Raw genomic sequence first — 21,466 nt, forward strand, 5'->3', positions numbered from 1 at the left:
AATCATGTGGATTTGCATCACAATTAGGTATTGGAAAGCAAAGGTTTTGTGGACTATTTTTTTTGAGGCTTGAGTAATCAAAGATGAGTTGTAATGACAATAGAGATACAATTTTGTATTTTCATGCCTTTCCTTTTGATTTCTTAGCATCACGTCAGGTGCAAGAATTGTGAATATTGAGGGCTGAAGCCCTCACTGCAAGGTGGAAAACGTTTTCAGCTCTCTTGATCACATAGCAAATTAAAAGAACCTAGTATGTTTATGTTTCTCATTTTAAGTCAGCTTTGTGAAGCTGGGTGTCCATGCATGAGTTTTAAACTCCACAGGACTTAATTAGCCATCTGCCTCCTTTCCTATACTTTAAAAAGCCAAAGAAATAGTTTTTCAGAGTGGGTTTCGTCCTTCCCTCGTCTTCTATGCAGTTAGTCCTTAAGCCTTTAGTTGATCTGGTCTTCCTATTAATCCTTTAAAATGCTTCTTTGAAAGGGAATTTGATGACAATCTCATGGCTGAGGAATCATGTTCATAAGTTGGTATTTCCTTTCAGTAGCTGTGGTAGGAGCAGTGTGGGCCGCTGCCTCCAGTTCAGCACTTCTTCTTCTCCCTCTTTCCCGTGCGTTTGTTTCAATCTCTCTCTTCACGACAAATTAGAGCCTTACATTTCTCCGTGAGCAGAAAGCAGATAGCAGAGCAGAGAGCGCACACTGCTCACGTTATTCTCTTGGGCTGCACAGCAGTTTTCTGCAACTCTAATTAAGACATGGACTGTGGCTACACCGGCATGCAGACTGAGCCAGCCTGGCATATTTTTGCTTCCATTATTATCGTTTTGATCGCTCTGTCACGGCAGCATCCAGCACGGCCGGCCTCGGCTACGCTTTGCTGCCCTCCAACGGGTGGAGGAGGCGACCCCTGGCGGTTGCGCTCCGAGCGGTCACATGAGCCCCCGCCCTCCTTCCCCGCACCCCCTTTGCCGCGAATGGCACGGCCCGGATGCGCTCGTACGCAAAGGAGGGTGCGGGCGAACCATTGAGCGGGGGTGGGGGAACCCGGCAGCCGCCGGCTGGGAACATCCCTTCGGCCGGGCGCTGCGGCGGGGGGAGCGGACGTGACAGACGGAGGGCGATGGTGGTCCCCCGGGGACAGGAGCATCGGGCCCCGCAGGAGGTAACCGCGGCCGCGTCTGTCCCCGCTTCGCTTCTCCCGGCCCTGCGCAGCCGGGGGCTGCTGGGCCCCGCGGTGTCAGCCGGGAGGGAGTGCGGAGCTGCGGTGACATTGCTCGGCCTTTCGTGGGCACTGCGGTGTCGGTGCGGTGGGGAGCGGGAGGCTGGGGGATGTCTGCAGCGTGCGGTGCCCGAAGGACGGCCCCGCAGCGCCGTGCCCCAGGTTCCAGGCCTGCCTCTGAGCCCTGGGTGCTCCCTCCCCTTGTAGGGGTCACCGGCCCTTACAACGGGGAAATGAAGCGCTTATAGGAGAGTGCTGCCTCGATAAGGAGCACCCAAGCTATCCCTAACGAAAACGTGTTGATTATTTGTTATAAAGCCGTGCTTCCAGTTTGCTTAAAATTGGCTTGCTTGAAAGGTGGAAGGCTACCACGGGTTATCTGCTCGTTTTTGTGTTAAAAAATAATAAGTAGAAGCGTTAATGTGGGATACGCTGTTATGTGAAGGCAGAAATTGAAGGAAATGCACAAAACAGAATAAAGGAACTGTGTTCTGGCCATTGGGGCAGGCTGCAGACCAGGAGTTTGAACTGGAAAAGCAGATTGTAGTATTTAAATGGGTGGGGGAAAAAAAAAAAAAGTGGCATTTAATCCACGCAGGAATGCATTAGGTATTTCTTTAATATTTTCCACTGGAACAGCCGAGTCGATGGCAGTCCATGGTCTCTCTAATGTGTGCCCTGTTAAGATATGTTAAGTCTGGAAAACATTAATAGGAAGAGTGAAGGAGAAGCTCTGAATTAGTGTTGTGTTGCTCATTTGCCAGGTTGAAACAAGGGAAGATGAGGAACAGAACATCAAGCTGACGGAAATTTTGGAACTGTTGGTGGCTGCTGGCTATTTCCGAGCAAGAATCAAAGGGTTATCACCCTTTGACAAGGTGAGACTAATGCATTATTTTATCAAACCCTTTCTTAGGTATACATGGGTTACATTTTTATTTCAAGTTAGTTTAGCAGTTCTAGGTGACTCTTAAAAAATAAACATTTGCAATGTTAGCTTTCCTGTTTTAACGTGTCTGCAAATGAGCCCTTTTCCTCCTATGTTTTGTAAAACATTTGTATGCAGCAAAGTCTGTGTTAAAAGTGACAGTTGGATTCAAACTAATAGCTGATATGCTTTTCTGTGCATGTTATAGCCTAAGCTTGAGTCATATATAGGGAATTTTGCACCTATGTCATCTGCAGCTAAAACTGCTAGGAAGACCTGAGGTCTGGAGATAAACACTTCTTTTAAATATTATTGTCCTCATTGTGAGAAAAGAGAGGTTTGTAGTGAGAGAATCTGCGAAAGAGAAGAATGCTTAACTTACTGAAATTACTTTGGAGCTGTTTTTACACATCTTTAAAAAGTCATGTGTGTCAACCATCATTGTCCTAGGCAGGAAGTGTGTGATAATGACAGTGAGCAAAGTTCAGGCTGAAAAGTGACTTCTGAATTGTTTTAGTGCTGACTCTGTGAGAAGTTCCTGAACTGAGGTTTGAGAATTTTTTAAAACACTTCTGTTTTTTCTGCTGTTCCTGTGGTCATAGCACAGCTATATTTTCCAGTACAGCTTCAGTTTCTGAAAACTGCATGGCATTACTGACCTTAGGTGTTACAGAGGCTGTGCACACAGACACAAGGTAGTCTCAAGGAGACAGCCTTGGGGTGTAATGTTGCTTTTCTGCATAGAAGTGTATGCATCAGGTTTACACATGCCTGAATGCAGCTGCAATTGTCAGTTCCCAACTTCTACAAAGCAAGCACTGCTATTGAAAATGAGCTGGCTCAAAAATACTGGTTAAGTGTTTCAGATGGGTACGTGAGAGGGCTAATAGGTTTTAGAAGACCTTGTTACATCCTTAATTGCTGTATGATCTTAAGTTTCTCTGTGTTTTAAAGTGTTTCTTATGCTCATCGTATTTGCTTACATTTAGGTTATCTTGCATGTGTTTGCACAAGATTGTCTTTCAGTACTTTAATGAAAAGCTGATGAAACGGCTGAGGTGTTTAAATATGCTGAAGTATCTGTAGGAACGGTCTGAGGATGATCTCTTCAGGGATTGATTTACATTACTATACTGCACACAGTGCTTGGTGTTGCAAATGTCAGCAAGTAAAGAATAATAGTAACAGTAGGATTTTTAAACATTTGAATGCAGAAATAGTGATCTTTGTTGAAGTTTTGATACAGTCAGTTTTTGAAAGGTCATGACCTACTGCCTTGTTTTATATTTTTTGTATTTATATTTTTTAGATTTATAATCCAACAGCTTTTTTAAAATTAAGAAATAAAGATCATAGAGTGACTTAGAACACCACTGGCTCCTCTGTTCTTTTCCCCACTCTTCTTGGATGTGTGTACTTTATATAGAAGTTGACGCACACATTTTATCTGCATGTCTGTGTATAGGATTACTGAGGATGCGGAAGATACTAAGATGTAGTTTCTAAGATAAATAAAGCCTTTAGGAATTTAGGATTTGTTTTTATATCTTCAGAATACCGTGGAACTAACCATGCTGTTGCTCCTTTGGTAGGTTGTGGGTGGCATGACGTGGTGCATCACTACGTGCAACTTTGATATCGATGTTGATTTATTGTTTCAGGAGAACTCTACCATTGGTCAGAAAATGTAAGTTGTTGAATGGCAACAGTGTTTTTCGGTTGTTTTTTTTTTTCCTCTTAGGAAAGATTAAAGGATAGGAAGAATTATTTCATACTTGCCTGTTCGTTACAAGGATTTTCAGTCAAAGTTTCCTCATTTTCAAGATCACCAGCTTTCAAAGCATTCTGTGATTTTCTGGGGTGCTCAGACTGCAGTTCCACGAACTGTAAAACCAGAAAGAAGCTCATTCTAAAAAAGAGAGTGTTACCCCCTCTGGGCTGCCATGGTCTTACATCCTTACTATGCAGTAAAAGCATTTGTGTGGCTGAACAATAAACCAGATTGGGAATTGACCCAGCTTAAAACCTACCTAAAAAAAAAAAAAAAGGGAAAATAGCTTTAACATGATTCAGTTACTGGCTCCAGGTCTCTGTGCAGATGTACAGATGCTTATGCTGGCACAAGGGGATGATGCAGAGGCCAAAACAAAGGGCAGAGAGAGACCACGCTGCTGGAAACTGTGGAATGCAACATGAGCAGACCATGCTTGAGCTCCCTGTATCTGTTGTGCTGTGTAAATAACCTCTGATTCTGCTGTTGAGTTCTGCGTTGGAACTGTAGGCATCAGCAGACAGAATCTAAAGCGTGACATTGTTGCCAGAACAGTCACCTTATTGTGACCTAATGAGACCATTTTGGTTTGATATGATTTGTTATGTAAGGAATTTACAGGAGGTAGCTGGCTTAGGAGTATTAGAGAAGGCTGTGAAAATAATTTATGCTGAGAAAAAAAGAATCAATTCTAAACTGCATTATTCCTTTGTGTTTCTGTGATAAGAGCCGTAGTTAAAGTTTGCAGAAAGTAAGAGTAGCCTGTCAAGTTACAGTTACATGGAGAGACATACTAGCTCCATGTAGTTGGAAAGAGCATCTTACTGTACTGTTTTCTCAGAAGTCATTTAGCTTTGGCAGGACCTTAATGCATTTAAAAATAAAGATTTGTTGTTACTTCATTAAATTTAGAAGTACTCAGTCATCATAGCTAGCTACATAAAGCGTTGGTAAAAGCACACAATTAAATTTAGACTAGCAATGATGATGGTAGTGGTGGGTTTTCTTGTTATGGGTTTTTTTGTTGTTAGCTGCCAAGAAAATGTTTCTTATCCTTAAGAACAGGAAATAATTAAGTCGTTCTTAAAATGTTCTTTTCTCTCTCCAACTGACTGCTTGTAAAACTGGCAAAACAAAAACCAAGCTTAGCTCCTGCAACTCCAAAGATGATTTGTTTGTATTTTGTAAAGGCACCGTTCCCAGACTTTGGTCTGTCTCATCCCTCTTGTTCCCCTTCATTTCTTTCAGAGTATCAGTTGTCCATCCAGTCTGAGCAGTACAGAATATCACTGAAGTCAGTACTGGGCCACTTAATTGTTTTCCTTCATGGAAAAATCTAATTTCTGCACGTGCATTCTTGATGCTAACATCTGCTTTAAAATGCTCTTCAGAGTACAGGCAGCAAAAAATGCCTTGCTCTAAAATGAGGGATTTGTTGGAAACAGAATAGTGTTCTTGTAGATGGATGCTTTGCTAGACAAACCCTTTATTTCACCAGATCTTACCTCACCATAGGGTGAGGTGGTTGCTGGTAAATTCAGTTTTATCCACTTTGGACCAAAACCATATGAACTATACTATGCTTGGCTGTTCAGTGTAGTACATATTTATACTCCAAAACTTTCAGTAGTGACATTGAGATAATGTGGCTGTTTTATTAAATAATTTTTTAAGTCCTTAGGAGGGATGTTTTAGTCTTTGAGTTTATACCTTTTACACAGTATTACTGAAAGATACAATTCAGACATTGAAATAACACTTGTATCTTATGTGAGATACTTATATGAGATTACTTACTCATCCCTGATAATATATACAAGTGCAATGTGGAAGTTATTCTGTAGCTGAAAGTATTGTTGCTTTTCCAGCTGTATGCAGTGCAAGCCACTAGAGGGAACTTTCAAACTCTGAATTGTTTGCAAAAATAACTTGAAAATTTCAAGAGAAAATCGGCACATGTGCACTTGTGTTTGTTTTTTGTTTATCTCTTTTTCTTTCCCTAATAGTGCCTTAACTGAAAAAATCGTGTCAGTATTACCAAAAATGAAGTGTCCTCATCGTTTGGAACCACATCAGATCCAGGGACTGGATTTCATTCATATATTCCCTGTTATACAGGTAATAATTGTACTACGTATCAATACTTCACTGAAAAAGGCCGTAAAACTTGCATGCATATTTTAACAAGGATCTGTGGTACTGTTTGTCTCTTTATTTAACTTTAGAATGAATAATGTCAGAAAAGTACTTCAAATGAATGCTTTTGAAGAACTGAATGACATTATAGTTATCTGTGTTTGAGAAAAACACAAATACTGTGTTCTTTGAAACGGATTCGTGTTCTGCCTCTTGTGGTATTTGTCTGCTTAAAAGAACTGAAAGTCAGTACGAGTGAAAAAATGAATTCCTTTGATGTGACCCTATTGCTGTGTGTTTGCTGAGCAACACTGACCACGTGCATGCTCGTAGTTCTCCATTTTATTCAGATTCAGGCTGACATGCGAGAAGTTCCACTTACACATGGTATCTTAAGAATTCTGGGTACGTTAACTTCATCTGTACACAAGAACATATTCCTCGTAAACTGGGAAAGTGAAGATAGTGCAGCAGGCTTTTTCTTTATCTCCTTTCATCCTTCCTGTGAAAGAATGTAGCAGGCAAATGTTTCATATGAATTCCAGTTTATAAGAAGTGGGGAGAACTTCTTGGTTTTCTTTTTCTTATCTTCTAATGAGAGGCTCTTGAGGGAAACCACTCTTAACTCTCTTTCCTGCAGTGTGTGCAACTGGTACACAGCTTTTAAGCTGTGCTCCTGATGCCTAGAGAGGAAGGCTTGTATTTTGTCAGTATGAGTTTTTGCTTCTCAACTTGTCTCTTCCTAATGAAGAAAAACTACCCCAAGTGATTTTCTTGCCCTGATCAATTTGAAATGATAATAATTGGCTACATACATGATGTAAATGACATGATAGGAAGAATAATTCCTGTCCTAAAGTGAAAATATAAACTATTACTCATGCTCTAAAAAATACAGCACTAGATACTCTTTCCTCTAAACTCCTTTGTCCAAAATTTAATTGGGGCTAGTACTTCTGGACAGGAAAACCATTATTTCTAAGCAGAAACGAAGTCAGCTTCTATATTTCTCTGGAAGCAGTGATCCTTAGTCTTAATGGCTAGGTGGTGAGGAGTGTAGCTAATCCATGCTTGGTCAAAAAGGTCTTGGTGAGTGTAAGTTGATGGTACGTAAAAGATCATTTTCTGGAAACAGGACATTCTGTCAGTTTCTGAAAGGCTGAAAGATCTTAATAGGCCTAACACACCTTGGTGTGTAGGAATTACGTATTTGGTAATGACACTTCACTCAATAATGCATTGTTGGACTCAAGATTTCATTTACTATATAAATCACAAGTCAGTCCCCAAGTGATGCAGAAGATCTTTCCTCCACTTGAAAGTGTGTCCCAGAAATTTTTGCACTGTGCAAGCCTGTCCAGGGAACTCAATGGCAGGAATTTAGCTGAATCCTTCTGAATAAGAGGAATTAAATTGTGCTGGATCACTGCCACAGGCTGCAGAATTTAAAAAAAAGAAAGGTGGGCAGAAAGAAAGACTTAAAAAGTCAGAACCCAGTGAGTAGATATGGTACAGTTCTTCTGAGTGAATTCTGCTTGTGTCTACAGAGAAAAGCATGTACACAATCTTGTGTTGTGGTCTGCTTTGTAACTTACAGCTTATATTTTCAGCTCCCTTGTTGTCAACATACTCCCTTCACATTCCACGGATTCATGTTTATAGCACAGAAAACTGTTTTTGGCTCAAATTTGGTTCCCAAGATGGGTCTGATCTCTGATGTGACCTGCTGCACAGGCTGTCAACAGCTCACAAGATTTATCTTTTCTGACATAATTTAAGATGTACTTGAATCTCCTGTGGCTTTTTGTGTGGTCTTATAAAAGTCTGAAGAAATGTTTCTGTCTTACACAGGCATGTGGTTCTTGAAAACTTCATAGGCTCAAAGTTACATTGATCTGTGGTTGAGCTTGTGTAAGTTTGTGTAAATGGTGTAGTTTGTGAAAAAGATAAATGATCTGTTACAGGAAAGTTAGTTGAAATGTGTAGAGCCTACATATAGTGGCTTCTACTGGGGCAGAGCCAATACTCATGCAATGAAGTCACTTCCTAAGTGGTGTCCTCTGTCAGAGTGCTATGGACTAATGAGAAAAGACACATTCTGTGCTGGGTCCTAGCACTGAGAGCTCAGAACATTTTTTGTTCACCTTGTGATTGTGTCCAATTCCAGCCCATTTGGCTCCTCTGATTGTTCAGCTAGGCTGTGAACAGTTCAAGCTTGCTTTGTAGAAGAATATCCACAGACTATGTAAAAGCAACCTGGACTATCCGTTTGTTATAAAGTATGCTCCTGAGGGCATCTTTGGAGTAAGTAGGGGTAAACCTGCCTGCATGCAGAGAGTGGTCTTGGTTTTGGTCTATGCTGTGAGCACAATACTTTCTGGAACCAAAGGCCTGTGCTGTAAGTAGTGAAGCAGAGAGATGACACTTGTGGCTCATATAGCACAGAAGGACCTACTGGTCCTTCAGTTACCATGTTTACAAATAAATATTCTTGTTTACATGTTTCTGTGTTGTATTATAAATAGTTATGCAGCAGTTCACTGTTTGCTGTTGTTGTCTTCCTTCTTTTTTGCACTGGTACAAATTTCTTTTTCAGTGGCTGGTGAAACGTGCAATAGAAACAAGGGAAGAAATGGGAGATTATGTCCGTTCTTACTCTATATCACAGTTTCAAAAAACACATAGACTTCCAGAGGTAAGAGAGAAACTAGTTTGCTTTTCTGTTGCAGTATGTAAAATGCCTTGGTGCAGTATCAGCTTCACAGCTCTGTGAAGTGCTTGTTTGGGCTTGTATTTTTTCATGATTCTTTTAATGCTTAGAAGCAGAAATAACAGTGACAAAAATGTCTGTCTTATGCACTAAGTTCATCCCAACTTTCTTTCTTTTTAATGTAGTAATGATAGGAGATCCCATAAGAGGACCAGAGAGATTTCACTGTGGCCTTCCAGTACTTGAAGGGAGCGTATCAACAGGAGGGGGAATGACAGTTCACATGGATTGATAGTGACAGGACAAGAGGAATGGATTTAAACTAAGACAGGGGAGATGTAGGTTGGATGTCAGGAGGAAGTTCTTCACTCAGAGGGTGGTGACGCACTGAACAGGTTGCTCAGAGAGGCTGTGGATGCCCCATCCCTGGAGGCATTCAAAGCAAGGCTGCATGTGGCTCTGGGCAGCCTGGTCTCGTGGTTGGTGACCCTGTCCAAGGCACGGGGGTTGAAACTCGATGATCTTTGAGGTCCTGTTCAACCCAAGCTATTCTATGATTCTGTGATGGCTAGGATTACATTAGTGTCAGATATTGTGTAAGCAGAAAACAGAAGGACTGCCAATCTGGATATAGTTCTGAAGACCTACCTACCTAGCTGATGGGAGAAACCAGTATTTTTATGTTACAGGAAATGGGTAGCATTTCACCAAACGGTTGGTCAGCTCAGTTGGAAAGTGTTTGACAAATTTGCAAAACTTACTACAGTGGTTGAGATTTAGTCTTCATTCCTGGTATTTTTTATCATCTCTGATGTCTTGCAGGATGATGAATTCATGCAAAGAAAAGAGAAGGCTATCAAAACAGTTACTGACATCTTTGTAAGTAAATTATTATTTTTAATGATCAAGAAGCAAGCAATTTTAGTAATGAATGATAGTGGTTGGTTTAATTCTGCTTGAGGCAGCTGCTCCTGAATTTTCTCCAGAGAAGGTCCTATGTTGAATACCCTTCTCAGAAGGGCTTGCAGAAGACAACACATGAAGTTAGACACCTTTTAGGTATATGCTGTTACACATAGGTAAACGGTGCCAATTGCCAACTCACTGCATGGTGTTTCATGCTATCAAACAGGTCACAAGGTAGCTTACAGTTCATTAAGCCTTCAGCAGGCTGTTGTGAAGCTGTCAGCACGTGGATTAATTTATTTTGAAATTAATCAAAACGGCAGTGACCTCTTGAGTTTAAACATCTGCATTTCAGATCTTGTCACTTCTACTGTTTGGGTTAGCAATGGAAATACGCACCGTACTTTGGGAATGTTTTCCTCGAGTAGCAAATGTTGATTTGGAAAGAAGACATCCATTGTGTTCTTCCTTTGTCAAGGCAGGGCCATCCAACTCTGTTTATATATTTGAAAGCTTTTCAACAGATGCTGCCAGGATATGTTATTGCTGCGTATCTGAATTGAGAGCCTGGCTAGCTGCTCAAGTTTCTGTCCTTGCTTGCTCTCTGATTTTTGCACAAGTATTTTGAGAAGTCATGAGAAATGTAGGTATGCTTTGAAGACACTTCCAAGAATCTTCAAGAAGTGTACTGGGAAAATCACTGCTATTTCAGGCAGCTCTAGCCAGGTGTACTACACTTTTACTTGTGGGCAGAGGTGTTAAGTGCTGGTATGCTGGGCAATTTGATTGCTTGTTTAGTGGGCCAAACAAGACAAATCATCTTATTCTTTTGTCATGCTTTGGTGCTATGTGAGTACTGTTGAACCAAGTACTATGTGGTTCAATTGCAGTATATGTTTTAAAAGGGCATTGCTGTGAAAGTCTCCAGGTGATGACCAATGTATGATCTCTTACTAATACATTTGAATAATAACTTTTGCTATGAAAGCTTCAATTACAGTCATTATTAACTGTTGTTACCCATTTCGGGATGGTGTGTTTTTTTTTTGCTGTTGAGATTTTTTTGTTTGTTGGTTTTGTTGATTGTTTGATTTTTTGGGAGTAGTAGTAGGGGGAGTTTCTCCCATTATAAATGGGTATTACTGTTTTATTTGTACACCAGTATAGTGAATGGAGAGAACAGAAGATTAATTCATGAGATCTCTCAAGATGTCAACACGTGAGTGCAGTCCAGAGGAATGTGCAGAGTGAATTTTAAGGGGAAGAAGGACACAAGCTTTCCTGTCTGCCTGTAGGAATTGGAAGAAAGAGTATAATCTCAAAACTCTTCTGCAAGTCACCTTCAAATTGTTGTGCATTGGAACTGGAAGAGAAATCAACTTTCCTAAAAGAGAATCACCAAGTGCGAAAGATTAGGCTGTTGTCTGAATTCATCATTAGACCTGAGCTCTAAGGACCTGCCCTTCTTTTCTCAAGGGGACAGTACAGTGTGATTTATGGTCACAGGGTTAGAAAAGGGAATATTAAATATCAGTAATGGTTATTGGAGTAACTACTGCCATTGAAAAGTGAATGTGTATTAAATGGAAATTCTCTTACAGCAGCTGTGTTCAAGTACTTGATTAGCTAATGCCAAGGTTAGTGTTAATGGTAGAGTGGCTACACTTCATATGTAGAGTAATGTTCTACCAGAAAAGCTGTGACTTTCATTGCTTTTCTGTGTGTGTGCAGGTGCTTGATGTGGGAGTTTCTTGGTCATGAAAGGCTTGTTTATGTAACAGGCAAAAATGTAACTAGAGAAGAAACAAAGGTGACAGAAATTCAGATTGGAAACAAGTGAAAAATTGCGGAGGGTAACTTCCAAATTCAGGAGAAACTTGCCAAGGAATACTTTCTATTTTCACTTTGTTTAAAATCTCTACTTTGGGATTACATATCTTTGAAAAAGATTGAAAGCTGTTTTAGGAAGGTTAAGGTTCAAGAACTGTAGAAAATCATAACTTTGTGTTGTATAAGTGTATCAAGCAGTGTCTCTTTTATTCTCCTTTGCAAATTCTTGCATTGAATTATTTGTCCCATGTGAGTGTGATTGTTTGAAGTTAAGCATATTAAAAAAGCATACATAAAGAGCACAAGCTTCTATTTCATCTTCTGTTTTAGTAGTGTTTGTTTTAACCATTCTGTGCCTGGCCCTTGAGGGGTTTTAAATTATTTCAGTGGAAAACAAACCAAGGAGATAGGTCTGATGCTTCTGTTGTTGACTCTTTGGTAATGATGATGAAGTTCTTCTCTGCTGTCATGAAGGCTGGAACTACAAGCTCTGACTTCATTTACTGTCTTGTCTGATAGGAGGTTTACAAACCCCAGAGAAAGTACAAGCGTCAGAAGGGAGCTGAAGAACTTCTGGATGAGGAATCAAAGGTTCATGCTACGCTTCTGGAATATGGCAGGTGAAGGGCTTCGTTTGATTGTTTGAGGGTTTTATGTTGTGTACATTTTTAAATTGATTGTGTTTTATTTTTAATTCTACTGGAGAATCAAACTTTCAGATTTACTTCGGTCAGGTTTCAGACTTGTTTTTTTCCACTCATCCTGTTCCCCTGTGATCTGTGCACACAGACAGCATACCACATTGTACCACCAATGGGAACCCACTTTCTAACTTTGCCCCTTTATTGAGTTATATTTGTTGAACTTATTCATTGCTCCTTAAAAATGGCTTATGCAATGATGGCAGTACTACTTTAAAATGCTTCTATATTAAAACAGCTTTATATGCATTCTGTGGGAGAGTGGTGCTCTATTACTTTGCCTACACCACTAAACTATAAATGTAGAGAGAACTTAAATGTTGGTGAATTCTTGAAAACTTGGAATTATTCTGTCATAAAATAGGACTGAATTTACTCCTTAAGCGTGAGTGTTGGATAAATGGAGAACAAGTGATGATTACACTTTTAACTTTGAGCCATTAAAGACATAAATAGTCCTGCTTCTGCAGTAGTTAAGGAATCTAAGAGTTGTAGCTGTGAACTAACCATACAGAAAACATTGCTCTTTGTGACTGGGTGTGCAGTGGGTTTAGTGCTTCCTAAATGTTTTTAAAATGTTCATCTCTAAAATTTCTTTTTAGCTATCTTTTCTTTTAATGTTTCTAAACTAGTAACATAATACAAATCTCAACTTTTCCTTTCCAGAAAAAGATAGAAAATTGTGAGTGTATCTTTGAAGCTCTGAACACTGAGCTTTGAAAATAAATTACAGGTTCATCAAAGCCCATGAGGCTGAATGTTTTTCTGGGGAATAGAGACTGTACTGACAATTTCCTAAGGTCTTTCTATAATTCAGAAGCTAATAGTTCAGAATTAAATTATATATGGAAAGAGTGTAGCCCTTTTGTTGTCCATGAGCTTTATGTCACCATATTTTAAGAAGAGTCTGAGAGTGTGAATCGTAATTGTCAACGGTTTACGGGCAGGTTCGGCCCGGTTCCGTGACGATTGGTGCGGGGGACCCACGGACCCACGCCCCAGGAAAAGGGAAGGGGGAAAGGGAAAAGGGAAAAGGGAGATGGGCCTAGGAACAAAACAGCGGCAACGATCTGAGGAGGAAAGCTAATTTACTAAATAAGATATCGGAAAGCAAAATAACACAATATAATACAATATAATTGGAATTAAAGCTAATAAATCAAATAAAATGAGCAAGAGAGAGTGTCCGATAAACCGAAGGCCTTACGCTAACGCTGAAGGCGGACGGCAGCGAGCACCCACTGCTGAGTCGATCCCAAAGGAAAGAGAATGTCCCGTGACCGCAGACAGTTTTTATCTTTCCCTCTGAGCGTAAACACGTAAGAACGCAAAGCATCGCAAAGTCCTCTGGGGAATGGAGTTCTTCTTCTCTTCTGAGACAGGTATACCTGGAACTATCGATGATCCACGGAGCTGGAGCATTAACTCTTTAACTCCAAATGCACTACATGATGTTATGATGTGGAATACCAGTACCAAAAATCATAAAACCATGACATTCCACCCCTTATTCCACATCACTACATCATGTTTGATATATATGTATAGAAGAACAATGATTAACATGCATTAAATACACACACACACAACATATATAAGTATATACATGGAATTAACGACTGCACTCGCCCAACATCAAATTCCCTTGTGGTACACACTGAACATCCCCATTCTTCTGCATCACCCACCAAGTGGACCCAGGTCCCTGAGCAAAAACAGTTCCACGGAGAGGTTTACCCTTTCCAGAAGCTGGAAGGACCCAAACTGCTTTTCCTAACATGTTCTTTACATGTACTACAGGGACCTTATCTCCCTCTACAGTAGGTAGAGATCTGGATTGGGCAGGACCATCACGATTGATGGATCCTCGAGTGTTGACCAACCAGGTGGCTTCTGACAAATGCTTCTCCCAGTGCTTAAATGTTCCGCCACCCATTGCTTTCAATGTGGTTTTTAACAACCCATTGTACCTTTCAATTTTACCAGAAGCTGGTGCGTGATAGGGGATATGATAAATCCATTCAATACCATGATCTTTGGCCCAAGTATTTACAAGAGAATTTTTGAAATGAGTCCCATTATCTGACTCAATTCTCTCTGGAGTGCCATGTCGCCATAGGACTTGTTTCTCGAGCCCTAAGATAGTGTTTCGGGCAGTAGCATGGGGTACTGCATATGTTTCAAGCCACCCAGTGGTTGCTTCCACCATGGTGAGCACATAACGCTTACCACTGCGAGATCGTGGCAAGGTGATATAATCAACCTGCCATGCCTCCCCATATTTATACTTTTGCCATCGCCCTTCCCCCCATAGAGGTTTCATTCTCTTAGCTTGTTTAATTGTGGCGCATGTATCACAGTCATGGATAACCTGTGCAATAGCATCCATAGTTAAGTCCACCCCTCGGTCTCTAGCCCATTTATATGTTGCATCTCTTCCTTGATGGCCAGAGGTCTCATGGGCCCATCGAGCTAAAAATAATTCACTCTTGTGTTGCCAGTCCAAGTCTGCTTGAGCCACCTTGACTTTGGCAGCTCGATCTACCTGATGGTTATTTTGTTGTTCCTCAGTTGCCCGGCTAAGGCAGCTGGTTTTGCCCCACGTTGGGCGCCAAAAATGTCAACGGTTTACGGGCAGGTTCGGCCCGGTTCCGTGACGATTGGTGCGGGGGACCCACGGACCCACGCCCCAGGAAAAGGGAAGGGGGAAAGGGAAAAGGGAAAAGGGAGATGGGCCTAGGAACAAAACAGCGGCAACGATCTGAGGAGGAAAGCTAATTTACTAAATAAGATATCGGAAAGCAAAATAACACAATATAATACAATATAATTGGAATTAAAGCTAATAAATCAAATAAAATGAGCAAGAGAGAGTGTCCGATAAACCGAAGGCCTTACGCTAACGCTGAAGGCGGACGGCAGCGAGCACCCACTGCTGAGTCGATCCCAAAGGAAAGAGAATGTCCCGTGACCGCAGACAGTTTTTATCTTTCCCTCTGAGCGTAAACACGTAAGAACGCAAAGCATCGCAAAGTCCTCTGGGGAATGGAGTTCTTCTTCTCTTCTGAGACAGGCATACCTGGAACTATCGATGATCCACGGAGCTGGAGCATTAACTCTTTAACTCCAAATGCACTACATGATGTTATGATGTGGAATACCAGTACCAAAAATCATAAAACCATGACAGTAATGGAAAGAGTGGACTGAGGTGGAATTGTTCTGTAAATATGCCATAGTACCTGAGTATTTCATTTATTTGAACAATTCCAAAACCAACATGAACCTGGCATTGGATGTTGTTGAATGAATATCTGTTGAATGGATCACTTCTCAGTGAATCTTATCAGTGAAAACTGATAACGTGTTTGTGGAAATAGGAGACAACAATGTGTTTATTTCATTTTACTATTATTCTTTCAGGAGATACGGATTTAGCAGACAAGCAGGAAAAACAGAGCAGGTGAAAAACTTTCTGAATTTTTAAAACATACTCAAATTTTGGGGAGAGCTGCGCTGCTTTTGTTGGGAGTGTTGTTTGCTGTAGTATCTTAAAGTTACACAACATCATATTTAGGGTTACATAGTTGACTTGTGGGGCTGGTAGTTCTCAGAAGGATGTGGAATCTTTGCCAGAGGTGTGACTGTAGCCTGTCTGGAACACTGTCTTGAAGAGCTCGAGTACTTGTGAAGTGTGTAAAGGCTGTCATGAAAATTGAATGATGTGTGAGGCTGTTCCAGCAGCTGAAAAGTTTTTGTAACTGGAGCGTAGTAGATCTGAGTTTCTTTTGTTGTTGTTGTTATCTTTTTTTCTCCTTGCTGTCAGTATTTATACTTTAGATTACTGGAACTAGATATAATATTTTCTTAATTTTTCTTCAGAAGGCTGAAGATAAGAAAATCGTGCTACCCTCAGGGCTTGCAGCGGCAGGGAAAGCTGAGCCTTGTGATGAAGATGACCTTCGGGCAGCTGAAGAGGTGTGCTATCTCTCTAATGGATGAAGCTAATATCTCTCTTCATGGATGAAGCTAACTTTTGGGGAGGGAAACGGTTATCACTGCCATTCTCTATCGTTGTCACTCTTTTCAGGAAGGAAGATTTCTGTGCTTGCTTTCCAGAAGAGAATATGGAACTTGAAATCAATGCTCCAAAATTAAATGCTTATTAGCATTCAATAACAAAAAAATCAACTTCTGTTTTGTACTCTGAGCATTTTTAAGCGGTCAGGTTTTGGGTTGATGTGGGGAGCTGAATGCTGTTAGTTAGCCTGCACTCTTATGAAGAATTTTCATTTATTCGGTAGTTTCAGCCACCTCTGAATTAACTTTTGTAGATTTGCTGTCCCATTACATGCATGAAAATACACATTATGTTATGTTAGTTGTACACGTATACCACTGTCAGTAGTCAGAAATAAGTTAGATAAGAGAAGATATGTGTAATTCCTGTTATTTTATCCTAGCTTCGCATTAGAACTCTGATGACTGGAATGGCTGCAATGGCAACGGAAGAGGTAATCAATGTCTAAAATTGATAACAGCTTTGTTTAAATTGTGATTGATTAGGTTTTAGCAGTCGCAGTTTGTATTCATCATCAGTGTTTCCTACTTTCCCAGGCCCTGTAGTACATTAAGATACAGGGTTAAGGATTTTCATGCAAATTTGAGTACAGTTTTCTCCAGTCTTGCATTGTTTTCATTCTTGGAAAACAGAGCACTCAGCATTATAGGTGAATTTTCTACCAGCAAAATGTTCTTTCAAATGGATTGTTTGTTGGGCTTGTTTATGATTGGAGATTTTTACCCAGTGTAGAATTTTTGTATGTTTCTGTTAATACTAGGGCAATTTCTCCGTGCTTTGCAAAAAGCACAGGCAGTTCAAAAACTCCCAATGTTTTGTCACTAAATTTTTAATGTTTTGTCTAAAATTGCAGGGCAAGTTGACAGCGAGCACGGTGGGACAGATAGTTGGACTCCAGTCGGATGAGATCAAGCAAATAGTGTCAGAATATGCTGAAAAGGTAAGTGTGTTTACTGACTGTAACTTACCAGGTTGTGATAGATAGCTTGTTAATTAAAGCTTCTGAATCAATTGCTGTGATTGTCTTAAAACAATACTTATTTCATATATGCTGTGGATAACAGTACGGTCAGGATTCAGGGAAGTATTTCAATTTGGCAGAATACCTATTTTTAATTACATTCACAAGTATCTTGGGTGTTCAGCAGCTTCTTAAAATTCTTTATGGTAAAGGGCCTGTGCCCATTATCTGTTGAAATCAGCAGTGTAAACTCATTAAGTATTAAGCACAGCAATACAGACAGTGGGATCTTACATGCACTGGATTCCAATTATCACTTGTGCTGGGTGTCTCATTTTCATTCTAATATTATAAAAAAAAGCCAAACAAATATTTGTTACTTTAAAAGTCAAGGGTGTATATTAGCTTTGTTCATTGTGTTCAGCTGTGATTGTTTTCTTTATAGTAATGTGAGAAGAAAATCTGGCTCTTCAAGCAATTAATACGTATAATACATCACTGCCAGTTATGAGTTATAGGTTGCTCTTATTTGTCCAATGGTCTTCTCATATTTCTTCTTTTTTGTTGACACTTATGAGGTATGGAGGTTTCCCATTTGGGAGATAAACCCTATAACTCAAGGAGTCTATAGCAAATTCTTGGCCTTTCTTTATTTTAAAAGATTGGAAGAACAGAAGTCCAAGGGTCATATTTCAATGTTACATTTCTTCTGCTCTGAGAAGGCAGCAAGACCTTGACTATTGCAGTAGAACAATGATTAATACTCTGGGAAGTAAGAACTGATTCAAGTCAAGCCAAAAACATATCGCTTTTGAAATCAACTGGATTTGAAAGAAAAAAAATAAAAAAGGTGTGTGCATGTATGCACCAGGGAATGAGAACTAAGGATGTTACCAAATAGCTTATTAAAGCAACAACAACACTTGTGTACTGTTCTAATAACTGTAACTTATTGTAATTATTCATGGTCTGAAGAACAGAAAAAGTGCTTATTTGTCTGTCAAAGTCTTAATAGAATCCACAGGTGCATTTCCAGTGAAGAAAGCTGGCAAGCATAATTCTGGGTCTGATTTTGCCACTTGCTAGGACTGTTCTTACAAGATGGTATTTGTGCTGAAGATGAATGGATGCAGCTTTCTGCTCTCACTGTTAACTTACTTGGTAAATTCAAAGGAAGGTAGCTTGTTATTAGCTGACCCATCTCAACATTTTTAAGAACAATTTGCAGTAGCTTTGTATTTTACTGTGTTAGAGGGATTATCCCTCTGAAGGTACTTTTTTTTTTTTTGCGGATACTCCCATTCATAATAGAAGCTTTGAGACCTTCAGTGCAAGTTCATGGAGAGGAATGCAAAACATACTGTTTTGCATCCTTTGTGAATTTGGCAGTAATCTCAGTTGCTTTCCTGTCTTATTTCTGATTGCGTGTATAAAACATTAGAGAAATAACTGATTCAGATTGAATCCTCCCAGAGGTACATGGAAAGTACAGTGAGAGAAGGCTGTTCCTTCTGTGTTTTCATCACAACAATTTTTACACTACAAATAAAGCCCTGAGGGAAGTTATTTCTAGTAGAGAAAACCTAAATATTTTATTAATACTATAGATTTCTACTTCTCCCCTTCTATGTGGAATAGAATGATTAAAGTCAATATATGCATGGTAGAAATGATGAGATAGAGTATGGCCACACTTCACAGATTTTCTCTGAAGACTTTAATGAACTGAACCTGAACTATTTGTTGCCAAAGCTGTACTGTATGGATTCATATTTATTTTTTGCAAGATCACTCTCAGACTGGTTTAGCTAACATTTCTTTCTGTAATGTTTCCAGTTTTCTTGATTTACATGTAGTGCATGTTAGGCAAGCTAATCATGTGAAAGTGTGAAGAGTACGTGATATAATGAGAAACTGTGATTTGGCTAATGAGCAAGAGAATCATAGAATTATCCAAGGTGGGAAAAGACCTCCAAGGTCATCCAGTCCAACCGTCCACCTACCACCACCATATCCCCACAGGCCATGTACCTCAGTGCTACACCTGGACATTTCTTGAACACCTTTGGGGATGGCGATTCAACCACCTCCCTGGGCAAGCCCGTTCCAGCACCTGACCACTCAGAGAACAAATTTTTCCTATTATCCAACCTGTAGCTCTCCTGGCATAACTTGAAGCCATTCCCTCTTGTCCTAGTGCTAGGAAGGGAGAAGAAAAGGCTGACCTCCACCGCGCCACAACCTCCTTTCAAGGGAATTGTAGAGAGCGATAAGGTCACCCCTGAGCCTCATCTTCTCCAGACTGAACAATTCCATTTCATCAGCTGTCCTTGTAAGACTTGTGCTCCAGAACCATCACAACTTTGTTGCTCTTCTCTGGACACACTTCCAGGGCCTCAATGCTTTTCTTGTTGTGAGAGGCCCAAAACTGAAAACAGTGTACCTCACGAGAGCTGAATGCAAAGGGATGGTCACCTTCCTGGGAATGAGAGAAATAAGTAAATCTTGATGTGTGTCTTTTGAATATAGTGTTGCAAGTGCTGTTTGGTAGCATTTTTCTTTCCCTAATTAGATGGAAAAGAAAGTACAAGGATTTTGTTAGGATAGGAGTTGGAATTAGTGTTTTCTTGCTGAAGGTGTAAAAGTATAACAAGCCATGAAGCTGCTGTTCAGCATGAGTAGCAGAAAATGAGGAAGACAGTTTGTCTCTCTTAAATTCACTTAAAACTAAGCTGTTAATGAAGGCATCCTTCTCCTTCTGTCAGGAGTTAAAAGCAGGAGCAAATATTTTATCTTGCAGTGGTTGTCAGCTTTGAGTAATTATTCAAAAAGCACCTAGTATTGGAGGTTTTTTTACAAACTCTACAATTTAGAACCTGACGTAGCTGAAAATTAAATGTTTTGCTAACGAAATATTGGAAAACAAATTAACTAAAAGAAGTCATCTGAATGAGTGAAGCAAATTACCTAAGCAGATTTAATTATTGAAGAGAGTTCTTTCAAACAGTACAGTTAATTTTTAGGCAAATTATCAATTCAGCATGTAGCTATCACTGATTTTTTATTAGTCTTTCATCTGCTGCAAATATACAAGTTCTATTATAAATGTTATTCATGACAAAACATGTTTCTAGCAACTTTCCCTTCAAAATTCAGAGACAACAGAGTGGATCCAGATTCATCTCTTCTTTAAGTATTTCTGAGTCACTTACTTGGCAGTGCAAGTTCTTTTAAAGACCATAGCACAAAAGTAAAATAAAAATAAATAAAAGCTTAGAGAGGTAAATGTAATTGCCTTTCTGAGTATGTCATTGTCATTCAGCTTGCTGCATCTATGCCAGTGTTTCTAAAGACAACTGTTCGATGCCTCTGAGTTCTGGATTTACATATTGGGGTTTGGATGAACTCCAATTCAAGAAGTTCAGGAAATACCACTGAAGCAGAGCTACTGCTTAAGGGGATTTTCAGCATGTTTGTTTTTGTTAGTGGTGCAGTTGTTCTTGTTTGAAAACCCTAGTAGGTTTAACTGTGATGTTGATGCAACAATTGATTTACTGTAGTATACTGCAGTATTCTTAACCAGTCCCACAGCATCTCACTAACTTACTTTACCTAATCTTTTGGGATTTCATTTAGTTATTTGACTGCTTTCTTACCTTGGCATTATATAAATTGTTAAGTCATTGTTTCTGTTGGACAGTGGGACACAGCTCTTGATAAGGAATACCACCTTCAGTTTGGCATCTCCTTAGCTACTGTGGAAGCAAAAACTATTATCGTGAGCTTCAACAGGCTGTCCTGTTCTTTATTTTAGCAATCTGAGCTTTCTGCTGAGGAGCGACCAGAGAGGCTTGGAGCTGCCCAACAGCACAGAAGGAAGGTGGCATCTCTGAATAAGCAGATTTTGCAGAAAACTAAACTCCTGGAAGAGGTAAGAATTGTGTGGGGAACAAAGAGGAAAACAGTGAGCAGCAAGAATTTCCTAGCAGATCTTTTTTTGCCATTTGCCAAAGACAGCTTTTGTGGGTAAGGTAGAAGAAGCTGAAATAAGTGATAGTCAAGACTTCCTCTTAAAAAGTGATTGTGAAATTCTCTCCTTGGTGTTGCAGTGAGTTCTGTCAGCAGTTCTCATATCAAACGGTTCTTTAATTTTTGTGTCAGTTTTTGTGAAATGTGGACGTCAGGCTTAAATTATGATTCTGTTTAGCTAGAGAGAAT

The 21,466-nt window shown here is 39.9% G+C and overlaps 1 protein-coding gene across 1 annotated transcript in view; it reads left to right on the forward strand.

Moving 5' to 3' along the window:
* Nucleotides 1-1,026: 1,026 nt before the first annotated feature.
* The window catches only part of CCDC93 (coiled-coil domain containing 93), a 33,191-nt gene continuing 12,751 nt past the window's right edge, over nt 1,027-21,466 (forward strand). The window contains exons 1-12 of the mRNA XM_065750307.1: nt 1,027-1,167; nt 1,989-2,102; nt 3,745-3,839; nt 5,930-6,041; nt 8,656-8,754; nt 9,592-9,648; nt 12,025-12,125; nt 15,630-15,669; nt 16,089-16,184; nt 16,670-16,720; nt 17,141-17,227; nt 21,063-21,179. Coding sequence (XP_065606379.1) covers nt 1,126-1,167; nt 1,989-2,102; nt 3,745-3,839; nt 5,930-6,041; nt 8,656-8,754; nt 9,592-9,648; nt 12,025-12,125; nt 15,630-15,669; nt 16,089-16,184; nt 16,670-16,720; nt 17,141-17,227; nt 21,063-21,179 — 1,011 coding nt within the window. The 5' untranslated portion in view covers nt 1,027-1,125. The remainder of the gene's footprint in view (nt 1,168-1,988; nt 2,103-3,744; nt 3,840-5,929; nt 6,042-8,655; nt 8,755-9,591; nt 9,649-12,024; nt 12,126-15,629; nt 15,670-16,088; nt 16,185-16,669; nt 16,721-17,140; nt 17,228-21,062; nt 21,180-21,466) is intronic.

Source organism: Cyrtonyx montezumae, unplaced genomic scaffold (assembly GCF_038088225.1).
Source record: "Cyrtonyx montezumae isolate F1298 unplaced genomic scaffold, pur_monq_1.0 scaffold_7, whole genome shotgun sequence".
NCBI lineage: Eukaryota > Metazoa > Chordata > Aves > Galliformes > Odontophoridae > Cyrtonyx > Cyrtonyx montezumae.